At 37.2% G+C, this 21,360-nt stretch overlaps 1 protein-coding gene across 1 annotated transcript in view; it reads right to left on the reverse strand.

The window, feature by feature from the left end:
- greb1 (growth regulating estrogen receptor binding 1) overlaps positions 1-20,674 on the reverse strand; it is a 40,982-nt gene extending 20,308 nt beyond the window's left edge. The window contains exons 1-11 of the mRNA XM_065288326.2: positions 20,543-20,674; positions 11,916-12,075; positions 11,678-11,782; positions 9,870-10,046; positions 9,336-9,518; positions 9,089-9,211; positions 8,888-9,010; positions 4,499-4,621; positions 3,648-3,770; positions 2,771-2,956; positions 2,286-2,636 (exon numbers count right to left, since the gene is read on the reverse strand). Of these exons, the coding sequence (XP_065144398.2) occupies positions 2,286-2,636; positions 2,771-2,956; positions 3,648-3,770; positions 4,499-4,621; positions 8,888-9,010; positions 9,089-9,211; positions 9,336-9,518; positions 9,870-10,046; positions 11,678-11,782; positions 11,916-12,072 (1,651 nt within the window). The 5' untranslated portion in view covers positions 12,073-12,075; positions 20,543-20,674. The remainder of the gene's footprint in view (positions 1-2,285; positions 2,637-2,770; positions 2,957-3,647; positions 3,771-4,498; positions 4,622-8,887; positions 9,011-9,088; positions 9,212-9,335; positions 9,519-9,869; positions 10,047-11,677; positions 11,783-11,915; positions 12,076-20,542) is intronic.
- Positions 20,675-21,360: the final 686 nt, after the last annotated feature.

Raw genomic sequence — 21,360 nt, forward strand, 5'->3', positions numbered from 1 at the left:
ATACTTGAGCTGTGAGCCGGTTGGTTGTTATGATACTTATCCCGCCCCTCCTCAACTGTGATTGGACGGGCGTGTGAGAACTGACATCAACGAGCGGAGCTTTTCACCCAACCTTGAATCTCTTTCAACTCTCGACACTGAAAACGCCGCGCTTCCATTGTAAACAATTGAAAACTTGCGCCGGCCGCGACCTTAAAGCTTTGGTGTGCACGCCCCCTAAAAGTCCTTTACAAAAATACAAATTTCTCAAAATTTGGTATTTTTGAAAAAACCTACCCATATTTGAGAGGTGATAAAAAGAGAACATCTTTTTTGTTTTAAAGAAAAGGGTCTGTTCGTTTGATATGTTGTATGTTTATATATTTAAAGAAAAACATTTTCTGGAAGGCATTAAACTTTTGTGAAAATCAAAAAAAGGTTAGCGCTACCTGGCAAATTTTTTTTTAAACGCTGATGGGGAAAGAGTTACGTGTATGTATTTATTTGTACATTTATTGAAGTGAAGCATTTCTAACTATTTCAAGTGATAAATAATTTTATGTAGTAAATATACGTAAAAAATATTAAAGCTCCCGTTCTTTCTGTGATTTTGAAGCTTTGATTGTGTTTATAGTTTGCAATATAACATGTATTCATGTTTCAAGTGTAAAAAAACGCTGTATTGTTCCACACAATTTACTTATCTGTATAGCGCTGTTTTCACTGTCCTCAAAACAGTCTGATGTCTTCCTTGTTCTTTGAAGTTCCAACGAGTTCTGATTGTGTAGTTTGTTTAGTGTGTTGTGATTCGATAGCAGCTTAGCTTAGCAGAGCCGTTTGAGCCAAAGCTGGCGACTGACATATTCATGTGGGCGGAGTTTAGTCAAAAAAACATTTTACTGACGTCATTAAAGCAGGAAGTAGAGGGTTGTAGTCCAAACTGGCCGTTCACTGTAGGCTTTGAAAGAGGAATTCTAAGAAAATATAACTCCTGGCAGTGAACTTTGAGCTTTATGATCTTACAGGTATTATTTATGCTATTATAGCAACAGTACACACTAACTAGGGTTTAAAAAAATGGGATCAGGAAGAACGTGACCTTTAAAGGTCCACTGTGTAGATTTTTAGCGGCATCTAGTGATATTGCGAATTGCAACCAATGGCTCAGTCCACAGCTCCCCCTCCCATTTGCAATGCATAGAGAAGCTACAGTAGCCGCCACAGGACAAACATGTTGTTGTCTGAGACAACGTAGTGACAAAAAACGCTCTAGAAAACAGTTTTTCCGTTTACAGCTACTGTAGAAACACGGCGAGCAAAATGGCGACTTCTTTGTAAGTGCCTTCTAAATGTTACACAATGCACCTTTAAATAAAACTACATATTTGGTTAAAATAAAAATCTATAGCAAAACTAGGGGTGGGCAATAAACCGGTAGACATGATTAACTGGTAGAAATTTGTCAACCAGTAGAGATTTTGGACTATCGTCTCTATCAAGGTTACGTGCTCACGTCATGCTCCTGTACGCGTGGTCACTAAAACGTAACGTTTGTACACGTTTTTAAGCACTGCAGTTTAAAACAAGTTATTTTAAGAAATTGAAACACAAACAACACATCTATATGTGTGCTCTCTTTTTGTGTGCGAGGATCGCGCAATTCGTGCAACCGCTGCTCTTTCTGTCTGCGAGGAGTGTGCAAGTCGCGCAACAGCTGCTCATTAAGCTCGTGAGCATTTTTCCCGCTTTATTGGCCTTAAATACATATATGCAACAAAATTCCCGTCTTTGCAAGTATATTCATAAACACGACCATTTAGAGATTGAGAGAAAGTGAACAGCTAACAGAGAAAACGCATGTGTAACTTACGGTCTTTGGTCTTAAAGGGGAAGTTACCTAATTTTGCTCCTGTCTGTCACTCAAACAGCATTAAGAGAAAATCTCTCACTGCTCTTGACTAAATCACTTTTCTACCTTAAATAAAAAATATATACATACATACATAATTATTTATTATCATTCCTTTATCATTGACTGTTTATATTTAGTGAGCTTGAGTTTTGTTTGTTTTTATCTTCTTTTTATGCTTGCATAAGGTTTTTTGTGAGCATTATGAACATTTCAATGGTATTAAATATTTTAATAACAGAAAAACCTTATTAAAACATAAAAAAACTCTACCGTGATACATATCGTTATCATAATATAGAATGAATCCTATCGTGATAGAAGATTTTGGTCATATCGCCCACCCCTAAGCAAAACCATTCGAAAAATACCTTTGGAAATAAAGTTACCCACATACCTGTCACTACCACACATGACTCGATCTCCTGGCTCCTGTTCATGCAGAAGATCACCACGTAATTGGTCTGACTCAGTCTGCCCTCGACCAGTCTGTGAAAGGTGTCTTCTAAAGCTTCCACCAGAGAGGGCGCCGTGTCCAGGACCAGGACTCCATCTCCACATGAGCTGGTGGCAAGCTTGGCCAGCCAGGGGAGCTGGGAGGGAGTGAGCGGCTGAGCTAAACAGGGAAGAGGAGTCGGAAACTGTGGATGGGTCTGCTGGTACTGCCGGATCTCCGTCAGGTGTGACTCGCGCCAGGAGCGCGTGAAGATCTGCTCCAGGTCTTCCATTTGAGGAGCCTGGTCAGGAGCTGTCGTAAGGTGATACATAAGCATTTAAGGATTTCTTTCATAGTATTTAGCGTTGGAACTGTTTTTACTTTTTTCATGTATATAGAAGGGGAAGTGTGTAAGGGGCATGTAAGCATGCATACAGCATTCTCACCCAGCTGCACCAGATAGTAGACGGTCAACAGTATTTGCATCTCAGTAGAAATAGGCTGAATCGGAGCGGTGCCGTACGGCTCGTAGACGCACGGGAGGTTCTGGGAACTGCGGTAGCATTTCTGAAGTAAACCACTCACCAGTACATCCGCGAGATTCCCACATAAATGTGGTAGCGTCCCATGCCCTGCAGACAAACACAAAGTCTAACGAACAGCTGGCCCAGGATAAATTGATGGGAAGTGCTATTGGATACTGTGTCACATGATGCACAGACAAAACAAGTAGAGCTCACAGAAAATACAGTGATATTATAAACGACTGGCATAAAGACTGCATGAGGAGGATAAATGTTCATATTTATAAATGAGGCTACAATATCTGCTAGACTTTCAATGTTTAAACAAAACTAAAATGTTAGGATAGTTGTGACAAATGTACTTTTAATTATAAATCTCTTACTGTGGGTTTATACCAGACACAAATTCAACAATTTGTGCATGTAGATTACATACAAAGTCAATGCAAAGACACAATCAGACGCGTCCTCGCATGTGGCAATGCGAATGACGCGATATAGGCCGCGAAAACACGCGCTATTCCCCTTAAACGCGTCTTCGCCCAAGTTGAAAATATTCAACTTGAGCAAAAAATTCGCATGACACAAAGTGAAATCCGGCGAGTAATCTAAAGCGAGTAACGCGTTTGGTGTGTACATAGCATTACTATTTCTTCTACATGTATACCAGGACTAACTTTCCTTTGATATTTAAAGAATATAAATAAAGTGCAATGGTTTTGTGCATTGGTTATAAATTCAGCGATTACTGAATCTAGTCCTATTGAACGGTAAATGGTGTAATAAACACCAATTTTACCTTTAAAAATGACAGGGCGCAGTCCACACGTCTGAAGCAAGTGATCAGGAACTGTAACAGACTCTCCTGTAGCAAAGGGTGGCGATGACCCCAGAGGCAAACCCCCTGATGCACCGCTGTCAGCTGAAGACAAACACACGAAATATAAAAAACACACACTCATATAAATGAAATGCCCCAGACTTGAAGGAAAACACCCCCGTTTGTTCTTACCTCAACTTAGATGAATTAATTCATACCTATCTTTTTTCAATGCATGCACTTTTAATCTTTGTCCAGCGCTTCGTGAACGTGTTAGCATTTAGCCTAGCCCCATTCATTCCTATGGCTCCAAACAAAAGTTTTATTTTGTGCCACCATACTTACTCGTGTAACTACTCATGTAACAGTCTTTAAATAGGGAAAACATGGAAGTGTTTGGTGGCTTCTAAATTCATCCCTGTTTGGACCCTAAGGAATGAATGGGGCTAGGCTAATGCTAACACATTCACAAGGTCCTGTACAAAGATTAAAAGTGCACGCATTGAAAAAGATAGGTATGTATTAATTTGTCTAAGTTGAGGTAAGAACATAGTAAAATATTGAAAAACGGGGGTGTTTTCCTTTAATCAATGATGCAATTATCATACAGACCTGAAAATACAATACATTTCTTATGTATAAGGTCTCTTTCAAGTAATATTTTTTATTTAAAAAAAATTGTACTCTCAGTGCTCAGCACAAGAATACTCTGTTCAATACAATGAGAAATTCTAATTATGAAGACCTGTTTGATATTGAAGAGGGACTATTTGGTTTATATCACAAATAAAGGTAATTAATGCTGCCATCACAGAGATATAAGTCTGTACCTGCTTTGTTGCCATTGATCATGGTGGTGGTAGGAGGTCTAGGAGTGACATCTGTTGGAGCAGAGGATTCTGGGGACCACCCCTTATGTCTCTTTTTGGGGGGCCCGGAATTTGCCATGGAGCCTTGAAAAATGACATAAGTCAATATGGATAATAGATGAATACTAAATGATGTATAAATAAAGAGTGGGTATGTACAGTGTGTATGTGTGTACTACTGCATGTCTGTCTGTCTGTCTGTCTATCCATCCATCTCTTTCTTTCTTTCCATCCATCCATCCATTTTTTGCCTGTCTGTCTATCTATCTGTTTCTGTCTTTCTATCTGTCTGTTGGTCTATCTATATCTTTCTTTCAGTCTATCTGACTGTCCATCCATCTATCCATCAATTTCTGTCTGTCTATCGATTGATCTGTTTCTGTTTGTCTGTCCATCCATCCAACCAACCATCTAACTATCCATCCATCTACTTCTATCTGTCTGTCCATCCATCCATCCGTTTTTGTCTATCTGTTGATCTATCTGTTTCTGTCTTTCTATCTGTCTTTATCGGTCTACTACCTCTTACTTTCCCTCTGTCCATCCATTCATCAATCTATTTATGTCTATCTGTCCATCCATCCATTTCTGTCTGTCTATCTATTGATCTGTTTTTTGTCTGTCTGTCTTTCTAACCGTTCATCCATCCATCCATCCATCCATCTGTTTCTGTCTGTCTGTAGGTCTATCCATTAGTTTCTGTCTGTCTGTCTATTCATCCATCTATTTCCATGCATCCATCCATCTCTCTCTCTCTCTCTGTCTTTCTTTCTTTCCCTCCATCCATCCATCTGTCTATCCATCCATTCATTTCTGTCTGTCTGTCTATCTATCTTTTTCTATCCATCCATCCATCCATCCATCTTTCTTTCTTTCCATCTAACCATCCATCCATTCATCCAACCAACCATCTTTCTTTCTTTCTTTCCGTCTGTCTGTCCATCCATTCATTCATCAATCAATCTATTTCTGTCTGTCTGTCTATCTATCTATCTATCTATCTATCTATCTATCTATCTATCTATCTATCTATCTATCTATCTATCTATCTATCTATCTATCTATCTATCTATCCATCCATTATCAATCCAACCATCATTCTTTCGTTCCGTCAATCCATCAATCCTACCATCCAACCATCTTTCTTTCTTTCCGTCTGTCCATCCATTCATTCATCAATCAATCTATTTCTGTCTGTCTGTCTATCCATCAATCTGTTTCTGTCTGTCTGTCTTTCTATCTATCCATTCATCCATCCATCTGTTTCTGTCTGTCAGTCTACATATCTTTAATCTCTTTCTGTCTCTCTGTCGATCTATCAGTTTCTGTCTTTCTTCCTGTCTGTTGGTCTATCTATCTCTTTCTGTCTGTCTGTCTATCCATCCATTCATCTCTCTCTCTCTCTCTCTCTCTCTCTCTCTCTCTCTCTCTCTCTCTCTCTCTCTCTCTCTCTCTCTCTCTCTCTCACACACACACACACAATGTCTTTCTTTCTTTCCTTCCGTTGGTTTCTGTCTGTCTGTAAGTCTATCTATTGGTTTCTGTCTGTCTATCATCCATCCATCAATCTTCTTCTGTCTGTCTTTCTATCCAATCTATCTATCTATCTATCTATCTATCTATCTATCTATCTATCTATCTATCTATCTATCTATCTATCTATCTATCTATCTATCTATCTATCTATCTATCTATCTATCTACTACTGTCTGTTTGTTTGTCCGTCCATCCATCCATCCATCCATCCATCTGTTTCTGTCTGTCAGTCTATCCATCTGTTTCTGTCTGTCTGCCTGTCTCTCCATCCATCCATCCATCCATCCATCCATCCATCCATCCATTTCTGTCTGTCTGTCTATCAATCCATCCATCCATCTATCTGTCCATCCATTCATTTTTCTCTGTCAGTCTAAATTTTGCTCTTTATCTATCCATCCATCTACTTTTGTCTGTCAATCTATCTATATGTTACGTGTTTCTATCTGTTTCTGTTTGTCTGTAGGTCTGTCTATTGATTTCTGTTTGTCTGTCTGTCTATCCATTCATCCATCCATCAATCTATTCTGTCTGTCTGTCTGTCCATCAATCCATCTATTTCTGTCTGTCTATCTAACACCTTTAATGCTTTACAAATGATAAAACATTGTTTAACTTCATGCAAGGCGTTGTCTAAGCCAACATCAGTTTTCTTTGTTATTTCATTGTAATTCATAAGCATTCATGATAGTTTTAGTGTCACGGGAAGTAACTGTTATGTTGCGTATTAACCTGATTGTAAACGCAAGCCAATGTGTCACTTTATGCAACATGAAGCAAAAGGGAAAGGATGTGTTAAATCCTAATGAAAACCAAAGCATCAGGAAGGAAGTCTCAGGTTTTACAACACAGACACAGATAGAGAGAGAGAGTGAAGGAGAAAACAAAAACCAGAGAGAGAGAATTTACAGCAGTTCTTTATAGAGGTGATAGAGACGGCTGAAATAAAAGACAGGGATCTTTTACAACCCCAAGTGCTGAATACTGACAGACTCCCAACAACAAAAGAATAGGAAAAGCCTTAGACAATACCGCTGGCTCTTTTAAAAGCATCTAAACATTTCAAAGGCGTGGGGGTCTTTCATTCAAGGTGTGAAGTCTCGAAGAGGAATTAGTCAAGGGACCTCCCCGTAAAATTAAGGTTTCCCTTTTTTTTGTTGACTACTTCCTACATAGGCATCAATCTATAAGACAAAACTTAAGAAACCTCATAAGTGAAAGATTTACGATCCTATACTCCGCACAGCATGCAAATAGCACTCACGATTGATTTTGATAAAGTAAGATTTATGTGGGTTAGGATGTTGATACACAGATACACATAATTAGATCAGATAGTCAACTTAAGTCATATTAAACTATGAATATAAAACTAAATATAAAAATTATATAAATGTATAATTGATGTCTCTCGGCTCATTTGTCATATGAATGTATTTTCTGTGCAAAAGATGCTATAATGCTGCATGCAAGTTTTATCAAATTGGTGCATTATGGGATTGTCTTGTGAATGATATATGCTTTCTATTTTAGCTAAAGAATATTTAATAAAATTGATAAAATTTAACACTTTGACTACACTTTAACTTTTCAAAGTACTAATTGTAACTTTTCTGTCTTTTAACTTGTCTTTCTGAGTTGCTATAACTTAAAACAAACAAACAAACAAACAAAAACAAGCTGAAATTGCTTTACTTAGGTAACTAAGGTTAGTTTATATGTTTTTTAAATAGGGCTGTCAAAAGATTAATCACGATTAATCGCATACAAAATAAAAGTTTATATTTTAATTTTTAGTGTTTGCATAATTGATTGTGTGTAATTATAATTATTTTAATAATATGAAATATATTAAAATCTAAATAAATATATATACACACGTAAATGTTTTCATTTAAATACGTATGTGTGTGTATTTTGTATTTATATATACAAAATAATTACACACACTGCACAGACATATATTATGCAAAAACAAACATTTATTTTGTATGCGATTAATCGCGATTACTTTTTTGACAGCCCTACTTTTTAATTTAAGGCAGCAAATTTATTTTACATTGTATGTCTCTCCACAACAGTTACTGTTGCCATTTTAACAATTACTTGTTGCGCTTGTGAGATGTAAAGGTGGCGTGAAATTACAGCAGTCCTTGGCACATTAATCTTAAAGGATTGGTCCATTTAAAAAAAAAAAATCCAGATAATTTACTCACCACCATGTCATCCAAAATGTTTATGTCTTTCTTTGTTCAGTTGAGAAGAAACTATGTTTTTTGAGGAAAACATTCCAGGATTTTTCTCATTTTAATGGACTTTAATGGACCCCAACACTTAACACTTAACTCAACACTTAACAGTTTTTTTTAACGGAGTGTTAAAGGATAGATGAGAAGTTGTAGTTTAAAAGTGCATATTTTTTTTTTCTTGTCAAAAATGACAATCGTTTCGCTAGATAAGACCCTTATTCCTCGTTTGGGATCATTTAGAGTCCTTTGAAACTACGTTGAAAAAAACTGTTAAGTGTTGAGTTAACTGTTAAATGTTGGGGTCCATTAAAGTCCATTGAAATGAAAAAAATCCTGGAATGTTTTCCTCAAAAAACATAATTTCTTTTCGACTAAACAAAGAAAAACATCAACATTTTGGATGACATGAGAAAAATTATCTGGATTTAATCCTTAAATAAAAAAAAATGTTTGATATTCACTACATTCTGTATTTAACACATTTTATATCTTCAGCATAGTTATCTCAATAATATCTAATTTTCAATATATTGCCCAGCCATAGTGTCTCAAAGTATTTGATTACCTATTATTCCCGGCCTTCCAGGGCCATTGGCCACTATTCCGGTCTGCTGCTGAGGTCCAAGAACATGACTGCCATTGGTTATGGGAGGAGAACCCTCAGATATGTGGAAAGGAGTAATCAGATCTGGGTGGCATTGACAGAACAAAATATTAGTTTAAAATGATGGTGAAGGGTTAAATAAAGGATTACAGGTTTCAATACCTGTGTGATTAATTGTGCTTAAGGTCGTGTGTCCTGAATTGGGAAGCAGGTCACTTGGTCCAAGACCTGGTTGCTCATCTGGTCCTGCTGCTATGTTAGACACAGTATGTCTCATTCTGCTATCTGCACAAAACAGAGTAATAGCACAGCTTTCAGAGTATACTCAACTGCGGATACGCGCGGATGGCATATTCAATACTTTAAGATGCTAGTGAAACAGAAGATATCATAAAGTAAAGGCTCTTACCTATCCCTTTCCAGCAGATTGCTGGTCCCTTGACCAACAAGCCCTGTGCATTTCGGAGCAGGTGAAACTTCAAGTGCTTCTGCTTCTTGGGCTGAGAGGTGAGCTTCAGGTTGATGTGGTTGGCAAACTCAGTAAAGTAGCGGAAACCCTTCTCGCCACAGCCAATGCAATTCCCGGAGAAACCTACGAGACAAAAACAGGCCAGACATCACATGACCATTTGAGTACACAGATGCTGTCTACGTGCCTTGTTAACCGCGATTACTTATTTGAAATAGGCACATATTTGTGACCGTACCTGCTGAGTGCTCGGTTTCCATAGCCACCAGCCATCGCCAGGGAAGAGGGCGCTGAACTGACGTGGGGGCCATAGAAACCAAAATTAAAGACCTAAGAAGGTCACTCTGACAAATGAAAATATGGTCCCTCGAGGTTGGGGTACCCTGACCGCAGTACTGCCTCTGTGCTCAGGGCTTTCTTTATTTGCAATGCATGGTTTTCAAATGCAAGGGCACGAGATTCAGCGCATCTTACCTAAAAGTGCATTACGTCCGCATTCATCCGGAAGAAAGCGCATGTCCACTGCACACACCAGGATGTGATCAGGAACACTGGGAGATTTCGCTCCGACGAGCAGAAACCCAGGAGGGACTTCAAAAGATTCAGTGGCCATGGATGATAGCCGCAGGTCTTTGCCTGCCTGACAGAATCCTGAATGGCAGAGATCTGGTCAACATTTTCTACATAAAGGGGGTACGAATGTACTGAATAGATACAATTTTTTTGACTTTCTTATAACACAAACTGTATTAAAAACTGTCACTGTCCCACAGGTGGGATGTTTGGCATTACACATTAAAACAATAATTTCTTAGTCTTAACCAGCACTAATCTTGACAAACTATATATCATTGAAAAGCTCTCAGGTTTTCATATTTCATCACCATTTTGCAAAAATAATGTTATAGAACAAGTAACTTTCTAAAATGTCACTGGCCAAAAGGTGGGCCCAATGTGTTTTTAAATATTGACAAATATGACAAACTATATATTGTTGGAAAGCTTTAATGATGTAGCTTTTATATTTCAAGCCCATTTGATGATATAAATTTAGTATTGACAGTTATTTTGTTAAATGTCACTCACCCCATAATTATTATATATTCATTATTGTAAAATCCTAAACTATATATAATTGGAAAGCTCTAAGAATGTAGCTTTCATATTTTAAGGCCATTTGATGATAGAAATTTAGTAGTGACAGTCATTTTCTTAAATGTCAATCACTCCATATTATTATATATTCATAATTCTAATATCCTTTTATAAATCTTAAAAAATCTTATCAAACTATATATCATTGGAAAGCTCTAAGAATGTAGTTTCACATTTCAAAAATACAGTGACAGTAATTTATTAATTTGTGTTTTGTGAGTATGCAGCAAACCGTTGACACCTAGTGGCCTTTGTTGGTAAAACCACTAAAAGTGTGATAAAAACCTCATTGTTTGAGATTTTTACTTGAACTTGAGACTTGTGACTTTATGTATGTAGCATTTTGGGAGTAAAACATTTTCATTTTTATGGGTTTTAAATATATAATATACTTTATTGCATTATTACTTTAATTATATTTTTTTATTTAATATTCACAACTCCAGACACTTTAGTAAAAAACTTAAAAGTGTCTTCTTTAAAAAGAGACCAAGATTTTGCTTCTAGACCAGAATTAAATTAATCTGAAGGTGCACATCACCTTTCATCACTCCAAAGGGAGGAGGGGTGACAGTTAAAGAGATAATGGGATAGTTCACCCAAAAATTACATTTTTGTCATCATTTACTCACCCTCTTGTCGTTTGAACCACCAATGTCTTCGTTGTTCTTCGGAATGCAAATGCATACTTTTTCAGTGCACATTTCATTGTTTTAGGACGTTTACTTAATATAATGTTGAACAACTGAAACAGCAGCGATATTCAAAACAAAAAAGTCACCAACCACTCCCATAATAACCAGAAAATCCCAAACAACACTTAAAAAAAAATGAAATTGAATAGAACAAAGAAAGACATTGGGGGTTTAAATGACATGAAGGTGAGTAAATAATGTTAGTTAAAAATTTTGAAAATATTCACAGAATATACATAGGCAAATAACAAATTGTCAAATTAATTTATTATTTTAGATTTTGAAAATACATTATTATCAATTTATAGTTATTTATGACGTGAATGCACTCTATTATAAATATATTCATAAATTTGCCCCAGACAGGTATTATCATCCCCCAAGTCAGTGCATCTCTACTGGATACACGTTGTTACTTATGATCTCACTCACCATCAGTAGTACAACATCCTTCTGGCGGGGGCTTCATCTGATATGGTATTGGAGGGCTGTTTGAATCAGAGCCATCTTCTTCATCATCTTCCTCATCTAATCGACCTGTTGAGGGATATCATCTTCATGATAATGTGCACTGGGTAAACTTTATCTTGAATAACTGATAGCTTTGAAAATACATCAGAGGATTTTATTTTATTCCACTTAGTGTAAAAAGTAAAAGATAAAGGCTTACTATCAGTAGAAAAAAGTCTTTGTTCTGCCTCCAGGTATAGCTGAGAGAATACAGGTCTGGGCACTACTGTGTTGGAGCGCAGTGACGCCTCTATCGAGTTATGAAGCATTTCCTCGAACCGAGTGCTCTGAAGGTGACCTGTGTGTGAGTTCCCCATGATCTTTAATAGAAATGGAAGGACACATCAGGTGAAACAGCATTCATCAGTAAGGATGTCAGTGTCAGAATTACTACATAAAACAACCCTACATAATGTTAAGAACATTGTGTGAACATATAACCTTGAGATATATTTAATATTGACTGAGTAAGGTCATGTTAAAGATTGAAGTCAATGAGTGAAATCAAACTTTGCAGCAAAAAATAAATAAAATGCATGACTGTGGGAACACTGCTTAAAACATTTAAAATATGAAATTATTAAAATAATGTTCTGTAATACTGTTATACTGTTACTTAGTAATATAGCAACACATTACTATAATGACAGTAAAGTATCACATGTGGAAGCAATAAAAAACATAGATGCATTTGAGAACTGTGGGAGGACTGGGGTTAATTAAAGACCTCACATACATTTATTTGTCTATAGAGCCTTACTTAAGCTGATCAGGAATCAGTGACTCACCAGAACAATCAATCTAACAGAACAGAAATCATCTGCAGTGTAAAACGAATGGTGCTGTGATTGTATGACAGACTCGGCAGAGAGCCAGCTTCCCCTCAGGAAGTTAAAAAACATCATGGAGTTTTGCAGGGTGTCCAATTTGCAACCTCATAAAGCTACCAGAGCCAATGTCAGGGCATCCTGACCCAGACTGAGAGAGTGAGCGAGCGAGTGAGCGAGAGAATGACCTCCCTCCAACAATAAACAAAACGTTGGAAACTGGCAAAGGCTGAGCTCGAACGAAAATGAAAAGGTTATGTAAGCTGAATGGTGTATTTTAAATTTGCTCTACTCATAAGGATATAAAGCTTAGTCAAATATGTATTTTTATTAAAACATCACAGATACTGTAGACCGAAAAGATAGATAGATAGATAGATAGATAGATAGATAGATAGATAGATAGATAGAGAGACAGGCAGACAGAGACAGACGGATACTGTGGTAAATATAAAGAGCTTAGAGAAAAACACTTTGACAAAATCTCAAAGCTCATACCGGAGTTTCATAGCTCTTCAGATTCAGATCAAATGAAGATGTTACTGGGGGAAGACAGACACCCATCAGCTGCTGCTAAATTCATTTATCAGTTACACACCATCAGAAATAATCCACAGCCCTGATCTTGTACGGTACTTTTATTTTACCTCTCATGTGCCTCCGTACATGTACATTTGTATACTTCAAATGTTTATATTTCAAAGTCTATATTGTAAATTCCTCGGATTCTATTTGATTTTATTTGCAGTAGTACTTCATCCATCACCCAGCACCTTACCTTAATTGCACCTTAATGTTTGTTACTATTGTGTTATTGTATGTTTCTTGTTTTATGTATAATGCTTTGGCAATATTGTAAGTGACACAATTATCGCAATAAAGTTCTTTAAATTGAATTGAAATTCAATTGAATAGAGACAGGCAGACAGAGACAGACAGATAGAGACAGACAGACTGAGACAGACAAACAGACATAGACATACAGATAGAATGAAACAGAGAAACAGATAGAGACAGACATAAAGAGACAGACATAAAGAGACAGGCAGACAGAGACAGACAGATACAGACAGGCAAACAGACAGACTGAGACAGACAGACAGACAAACAAACAAACAAACAAACAAACAAACAGACATAGACCGACAGATGGAAACAGACAAACAGATAGAGACAGAAAGAAACAGATGGAAAGACAGACTGACTGAAACAGACAGATAGGGTCAGGCAGATAGACACACAGACAGACAGACAGACAGACAAATAGATACAGGCAGACAGAGACAGATAGATCAAGACAGACAGATAGATTGAGAAAGACCAACAGACAGACAGATAAAGACAGATAGATCCAGACAGACAGACAAATAAATAAATTAATCAATCCAAACAGACAGACAGACAGACAGATACAGGCAGACATATAGATACATACAGACAGACAAACAAACAAACAAACAAACAGATAGAGTGACACAGACAGACAGAGACAGACAGATCAAGACAGACAGACAGATAAAGACAGATAGATCCAGACAGACAGATAAAGACAGATAGATCCAGACAGACAGGAATATACAGGCAGACATATATACAGACAGACAGATAGATTGACACAGACAGACAGAGACAGATAGATCCAGACAGACAGACATACAGACAGAGAGATCCAGACAGACAGACATCCAGACAGACAGACAGACAGAGTCAGATAGATCGAGACAAACAGAAACAGCAGACAGACAGAAACAGACAGACAGACCGACAGAGACAGATTGAGGCAGACAGACAGATCGATTGACACAAACAGACAGACAAAACCAGATAGATCGAGACACACAGAAACAAACAAACAGACAGACAGACAGAGACAGATAGACCCAGACAGACAGATATATACAGGCAGACATACAGACAGACAGACAGATAGATTGACACAGACAGACAGAGACAGATAGATCCAGACAGACAGACATACAGACAGAGAGATCCAGATAGACAGGCAGATAGATACAGGCTGACAGATATACAGACAGACAGACAAAGTCAGATAGATTGAGACAAACAGAAACAACAGACAGACAGAAACAGACAGACAGACAGACAGACAGATACAGATTGAGGCAGACAGACAGATAGATTGACACAAACAGAAACAGATTGACACAGACAAAAACAGATAGATCGAGACACACAGAAACAGACAAACAGACAGAGACAGATAGACCCAGACAGACAGACAGACAAACAAACAGACATATCGAGACAGACAGAGACGGATAGATCGAGACAGACAGACAGAATCAGGCAGACAGATCAATACAGACAGACAGAAACAGACAGATCCAGAAAGACAGACAAAGACAGGCAGACAGATAGATACAGGCAGACAGACAGACAGATTGACACAGATAGACAGAGACAGACAGACAGAAACAGCAGACAGACAGAGACAGATAGATCGAGACAAACAGACAGACAGAGACAGATAGATCGAGACAGACAGACAGACAGATACAGACAGACAGACAGACAGAGAAGCAGATGCAGACAGACAGACAGACAGATAAACTGATTGATTGACACAGACAGACAGACAGACAGAGACAGATAGAGCGAGACAAATGACAGAAACAGACAGACAGACAGACAGACAGATACAGACAGACAGAGAAGCAGATACAGACAGACAGATAGATTGATTGATTGACACAGACAGACAGACAGACAGACAGACAGATAGAGCGAGACAAGACAGAAACAGACAGACAGATCAATACAGACAGACAGATCGATACAGACAGACAGACGACAGAAACAAACAGACAGACAAATAGATCCAGAAAGACAGACAGACCTTCCGTATGATGTTATTTGTACAAAAACAAAAGATTATTAGAAAAAAAGCAAATGCTTCAGCCCTAAAATTAATGTCACTGTGCTGAAAGCAGATTGCACTAAAACATACAAATAAGGTTGTACAAAATTCATACAACTTAATCTTGTAAAGTAGTTATGAATTGCCATGAGATTGTTTTAGTATGACAGTTTCAAATCATGATGCTGCAAAAAAGCCATACATCAAAAGAGAAAAAAAAAACGACAAAGACACTGGCCAGGCAAATTATTAAAACAGATATTATTTTATTTTGTATGTATTATACACTGATGAAAATAATCTGCCCAGTTTTTGAATGACAACAACTGATGCCTGTAATGAAAAGCTCTCTGGCAGAACAAACTCAGGTCACAAAGCCCTTTGGACATAATCTCCTCCTCACATTTAAATACTCTCTGCCATATGTTCCTTCCCTTAGCAACAACACACACATCCCACACACGGCAAACGTACAACACGTCAACACCCTAAAACACTGAGGAGAACCAGCAGCATGTCAAACACACATCAACAAAACCACAAGACAAATTTAACAGTTCCCATCTGGGTGCATTTATTTCAGTATTGCTAGCCGTGCTTTTTGAGAGGTTATGGCAAAGACGTCAGTCTTTTTTGGCTTGTTGCAAATTTGTGGCCCTATCATAAAAAGCATATTAGCATTTTGTTCTGAGGGGGAGTTAAATAAACAAATGCTAATGCAGGCAGACTCTGGAGACAGTTGAGGAGATAAAAGCTCAAGACGTGATAGAAAGGAGGACGTTCCTCCCGAACAGAGCTTCCACGGGGAGGTGATGAGGGCTTTCATCTTTCCAAGGGATAACATCACCAGGCTATTGTGTATGTTTATGGCCTTCTCTTATAAATACCATGTTTTCTCTCTCCCCTCTTACCTACATCTCTGTGCACAACAATTCAAATCAATCATGTCTACAGAATATCAAATTTGTCCACTAAGGTTTCATAATATTATAGAAATACAAAATAAAAGTTATACCGAAAGTAGAGAAACATTTTCCCCCAAACTAAACTTTCACTACTTTTCTCAAAAAAAGGAATGAAGAGGGGGTGGTTGCCGGCTTTAAAGACTTTAGCCTTAGGATCAGACAGACTGCGTGTGTAAATGGGGGCTGGGCCCTCTGCTTCACGCATACAATAAAACCTAGCAGACGATCAGCAGAAGAGCCTCCCCAAAATGAGAGAGGAAACTTATTGTCGAGCAGGGAGTGGGTGACACAGCAGGTTTCTGCTGGATCTTTGCCCACCGTCTCTACCAGCACACATACAAACACGCTCCTCTGTGAAGCCCAGCCCATAGCGACAGGCCAAAGGTCAGGGCTGGCAAACAATGTTTGGGCAGTGCTTTGATGTACTCAGGCATGGTCCAGCCAAGGGCTGAATGCACACAAAGAGGCCGAGAAGGCCAGTGAGATAGCAACCCTCCATTCTTCCCATCACCTCTAGCCTTTGACCCCTGCACCCCTACGAGAGATCACATTTCAAGGATGGCCAGTTGTATTCAGACAGGTTTCTTTTTGTCTAGTCTTAAGAGGGTTGGTCTCTTGACGGGAACGTTTTGCTTATTTTTAAGAGAAAGGCGCATGTTAGGGAATTACAGAATGAAGATGTACCTGACGGTTTCAGTAGTAACAACATAAACAAGCGACTGTCACAGTCCGCACGTAACTTCCGGTAAACTCCGCTAATAATAAATAACCACAAAGTACTTTAAACGTAGTTTATTTATATAACAAGAAAAAAACAACACATAGATTACCTAGGAAACCAAAACATTTGTTATTTTCGATGAGGCGTTTGATCAAGAGATCAGTTTAGCAACTAGTCAGACCATTAAAAAAACGAAACCGGAAGTAAGGTTCGGATCCACACGTTTATCACGTGCGTCCGATGAAACCGTCTATATAGTTATGCACAAGGGACTAGTTATCGGCTCTTTAAATATCTAGAAATATATCTATTAATTAGTTAATACACTGAAAAAAATGATTCATTCAATTTACTAATTTTTTGAAAGGTAAGTGGTCGCAATCAATTTATTTAAACTACATTTAAACAAAAAAAATTTAAAAACACAAAACAAAACAAAAAACTTTTGTTTAAATGTAGCTTAAATAAATTGATTGCGACCACTTACCTTAAAAAATTGAGTAAAATGAATGAATCATTTTTTTCAGTGTATGTTATATATTATATGAAATGTTAAACAAACAAATGCAATATAAAATGTAAATAAAAAGTAAAAAAATTCGCCACAATATACACTTTCAGTGGCCCCAAGCCCTAGTTAATTTTTCTGAATCCTTTATGGGCTGAACATTGGTCAAATGTCGTAAAAATTACATTTACACATACACTGATGGCATCAATAATCAATAGTGTTTACATGTATGTGTTCGGAGTGTCGTGTGTTGCTCATGTTTTCAAAATATGTGTTTGTTGCGTCATGTGAACCTATGTGCATCACATGTTTTGTCAAAATAAGTGCCTGCTGCACACGCATCAAAATCGTTTATGATAAAAGAGACGCTCACGTTCACAAAATACACTCCCTTAAACTCTGATTACGCATGAGATTATGCGAGTATCTGGCAAACACGAGCGTCTCTTTTATCATAAACCTTTTAGACACGTCTGCAGCAGGCACTTATTTTGACAAGACACGGGATGCACATAGGATCACTCGACACGCCGAACATATTTTTTGAATTTACGAACCACACAAACGACGGGCTACATACATATTGTGAGGAACTTCGCATCGTGCACCCTCGAAAAAAAGTCACCGGTCGCCACTGTGCTTGAAATGGGGGATGCACCGATATATCGGCCTATAATCGGTATCGGAAAGATAAATGCAATATTCCCACTATATGATTTTTTCCAAAACAGCCGATGTCCAGATTATAACCTGCCAATCAAAAGGGCCAGAAAAACGCATCAGAACTCATGATGCGTGCGTGATTATTTTGAATTGGGTGATAGTGTCAACAAAATTGCAATTTGTATGCTCTGCACTACTAGGATTTCAGAATATAATAATTTAAAAAACCAGGAGTAAAAGGCATAGCTATCAGTATCTGTCAGTATTGGACGATGTTATTATAAGTAAACAAATATTGTTTCGAAGTTTTGTAACGGTGTATGCCTAGAAATGACTTTTGTAGACAAAAATATACTTGTGCCAAACCTATTAATTTATTACGTTAGACAACTAAAACTTTATTTATTTATTAAATAGATGGCTTAGACTAAATATATTGAAGAAAGAGCCACTGATAATAGCCCAGAATAGATGTGAACCCTTTTAATATTCTCTAAAATGAATCTGGATGCTTTTAGTCAAAACATGATAATTCATGCAGTTACATTTATGCTATGCCATAGTTTTGATGATTTTACTATTATTCTGTTATGTTGGAAATAAAAAGGAATAAGTGTTTCCAAACTTTTACCGGTTGTGTGTAAACAAACCAAGCACCACTTATTCTCCAAAAACAGTCCTCTACTATAATGGTTCATTAATAACAGATACATGTCATATATTTGACAGCTGAAGTAAGTTGCCAGTCCTACGATTCAAGATGCCCTTTGTTCAACACCTAAGGCTTTTCTACATATTTCTAATAATTACGGCTTAGACTGACAGCCAGTTCGTACTTTTGTGGGCTGAAAAGGCTTTTGTGTAAAACAAGACACTTAACTGATCAATCAGCTTTCATAGAGACAGAAAAATTGTTCACAAACAAACCTATTTTCTGTATTACAAAACATCAAAATTATGTATAAACTTGATTGTATTATATTAGTAGACATGCTACTATAAACAATAAAAATGATATTATCAAACATTATTATAATGCAAGCACAGTAAATTCATCAGCATCATTTCTCAAACAACTGCCCTGCTGCGAGTGGTGATTTTTCATCATACATACTATTACTTTTAGTCTAATGAGAGAAAATCTGTTATTTATATAATACATTAGTTAAATGATTATACCTGAATTAATTGGAAAGTGAACAATGTCAAGAAAATACTTGAAAATATTCTAGCATCTAAATGATTTTGCATATTTGAAGGCTCTACTTTTACTTTATTTCATTACAAATGGCAGTGTTGTTGTGTTTGCAGCTGGATTTTAGGAAACTGTCTGGCCATGAAAGCAACGGCCAATGTTTGTCCTTGAGGGAAATAAAGAGATAAAGTGTCTGTTTGCGTTGTCTGCTGTGGGAATTGGAGGGAAAACCAAATCAGGGTGTACATAAACTCTATTACGATACAGTAAATAAAGGTATTACATATGTACAACAGGCATATGTCATATACAGAAAAGCATTTCAACATTAACCAAAGTAAAGCTGACTGATTTTCACCAGTCAAATTTGCATTTGTGTAGACAATGATTAAAGTAAAGCACTATGACGCCGTACAAAGGCTTAATGTAAAAAAAAAAAAAAACGTTTTATCTCAAATGAACTCGGTTATGCAGAATGAAGCACTACAGGGAAATTCACTTCTGTTCACAGCCTCGTGCAAACAGGTTACCATTTTAAGCATGTAAGTTATGTCGTGCAATAATACTGTATAAAATGAAACATAATAAATGTGCTGTCTGAGCCAGTCAACTCCATGAATAAAAAAAACTATATTGTTGCTATACATTACCTCTCCTAAACGTTTATTGTTGTCCATTACACCACTGATGTGCAAATAATGCCGTATAATGTATGTCGTGACGATGTTTTTCTCTTTAGAAATAAAAATCTTCAATTTATATCAATTTTTCTTTTATTTCGTTAACGTTACTTTCGTGAATAGTGGTTTTAAACCTGTGCTATAAATGAACTTTGTCTTTAAAATTCTAAAAGGCCTGATATAAAGACATTTTAAGAATTTCAGAGATACATAATTATTTTCCTTTCAAAAAGTAGATATGCTGGAGGTACTATGGACAGCAATAAGAGCATACGTTTACTATCAGACAATGCAATAAGAACCACGAAGGCAATATACAACAAAATATTAGATAACCATGAACTTACCTTTAATTTACTGGAAAACACTCAGATATTCCCGGAGAGATTTAGGGAGATCAAACAGTACATCTACATATCTCCAAGATGAGCGAACCCGCTGCCTGTACTAAATGCGAGCGGTCAGACCCAGCATGTGTGAGGTTCGTTTCAAATTATCTGGCACCCCTTTAAGCATCCACACAAATGGTATCCCCCTCCGCCCTCTCTAAAAATGGTATGGCCCTATTTCACAGCAGGTGTGTTCGACTTCATGTTGCGCTTCGCAGTCTGGTCAGCGTATGACATCAAACAACCGCGGGAGATTTTTTTTGCCTGTGTTTTCGAAACGCTCTCGCGATACTTTGATTGTACATAAGCCGATCGACCTGCGAAGCGCCTCATGATGTCAAACGAACCTAGCATTAGCGGAATTTTGCAAAACGTTGAGAGTTTGTGGAAACTTGTACATTAAATGTTTCTTTGAAAAATTTTTTAAAACGAAAGTTGTATGTAAAAGGTAAGTTGCCGCTTAATCATTAAGAAGGAAAACTTAATTCACAAATATTTTTATATATGTATTCAAAAACGCGTTGTGTTTCGTGAGAAAGACTGTTAGGCTAGCTCAGATTACAACAGACATAGTAACAGCAAAGTGTAAGATTTTGTTTTCCCCTGCTTTTGTACTTTACACAGTAAAATTAAACCAATAAAATATTATGTATAAATTAATAAATGGCCTCAGCGGGTTTTTTATATAATATCCCCATCGAGATATACATAATACCAGATTTGCTACAAATAAATACGTCCATATGCAGATTTTTAGACGATTGAAAAGTAAGTGA

This window comes from Paramisgurnus dabryanus, chromosome 17 (genome assembly GCF_030506205.2).
Source record: "Paramisgurnus dabryanus chromosome 17, PD_genome_1.1, whole genome shotgun sequence".
Lineage (NCBI taxonomy): Eukaryota > Metazoa > Chordata > Actinopteri > Cypriniformes > Cobitidae > Paramisgurnus > Paramisgurnus dabryanus.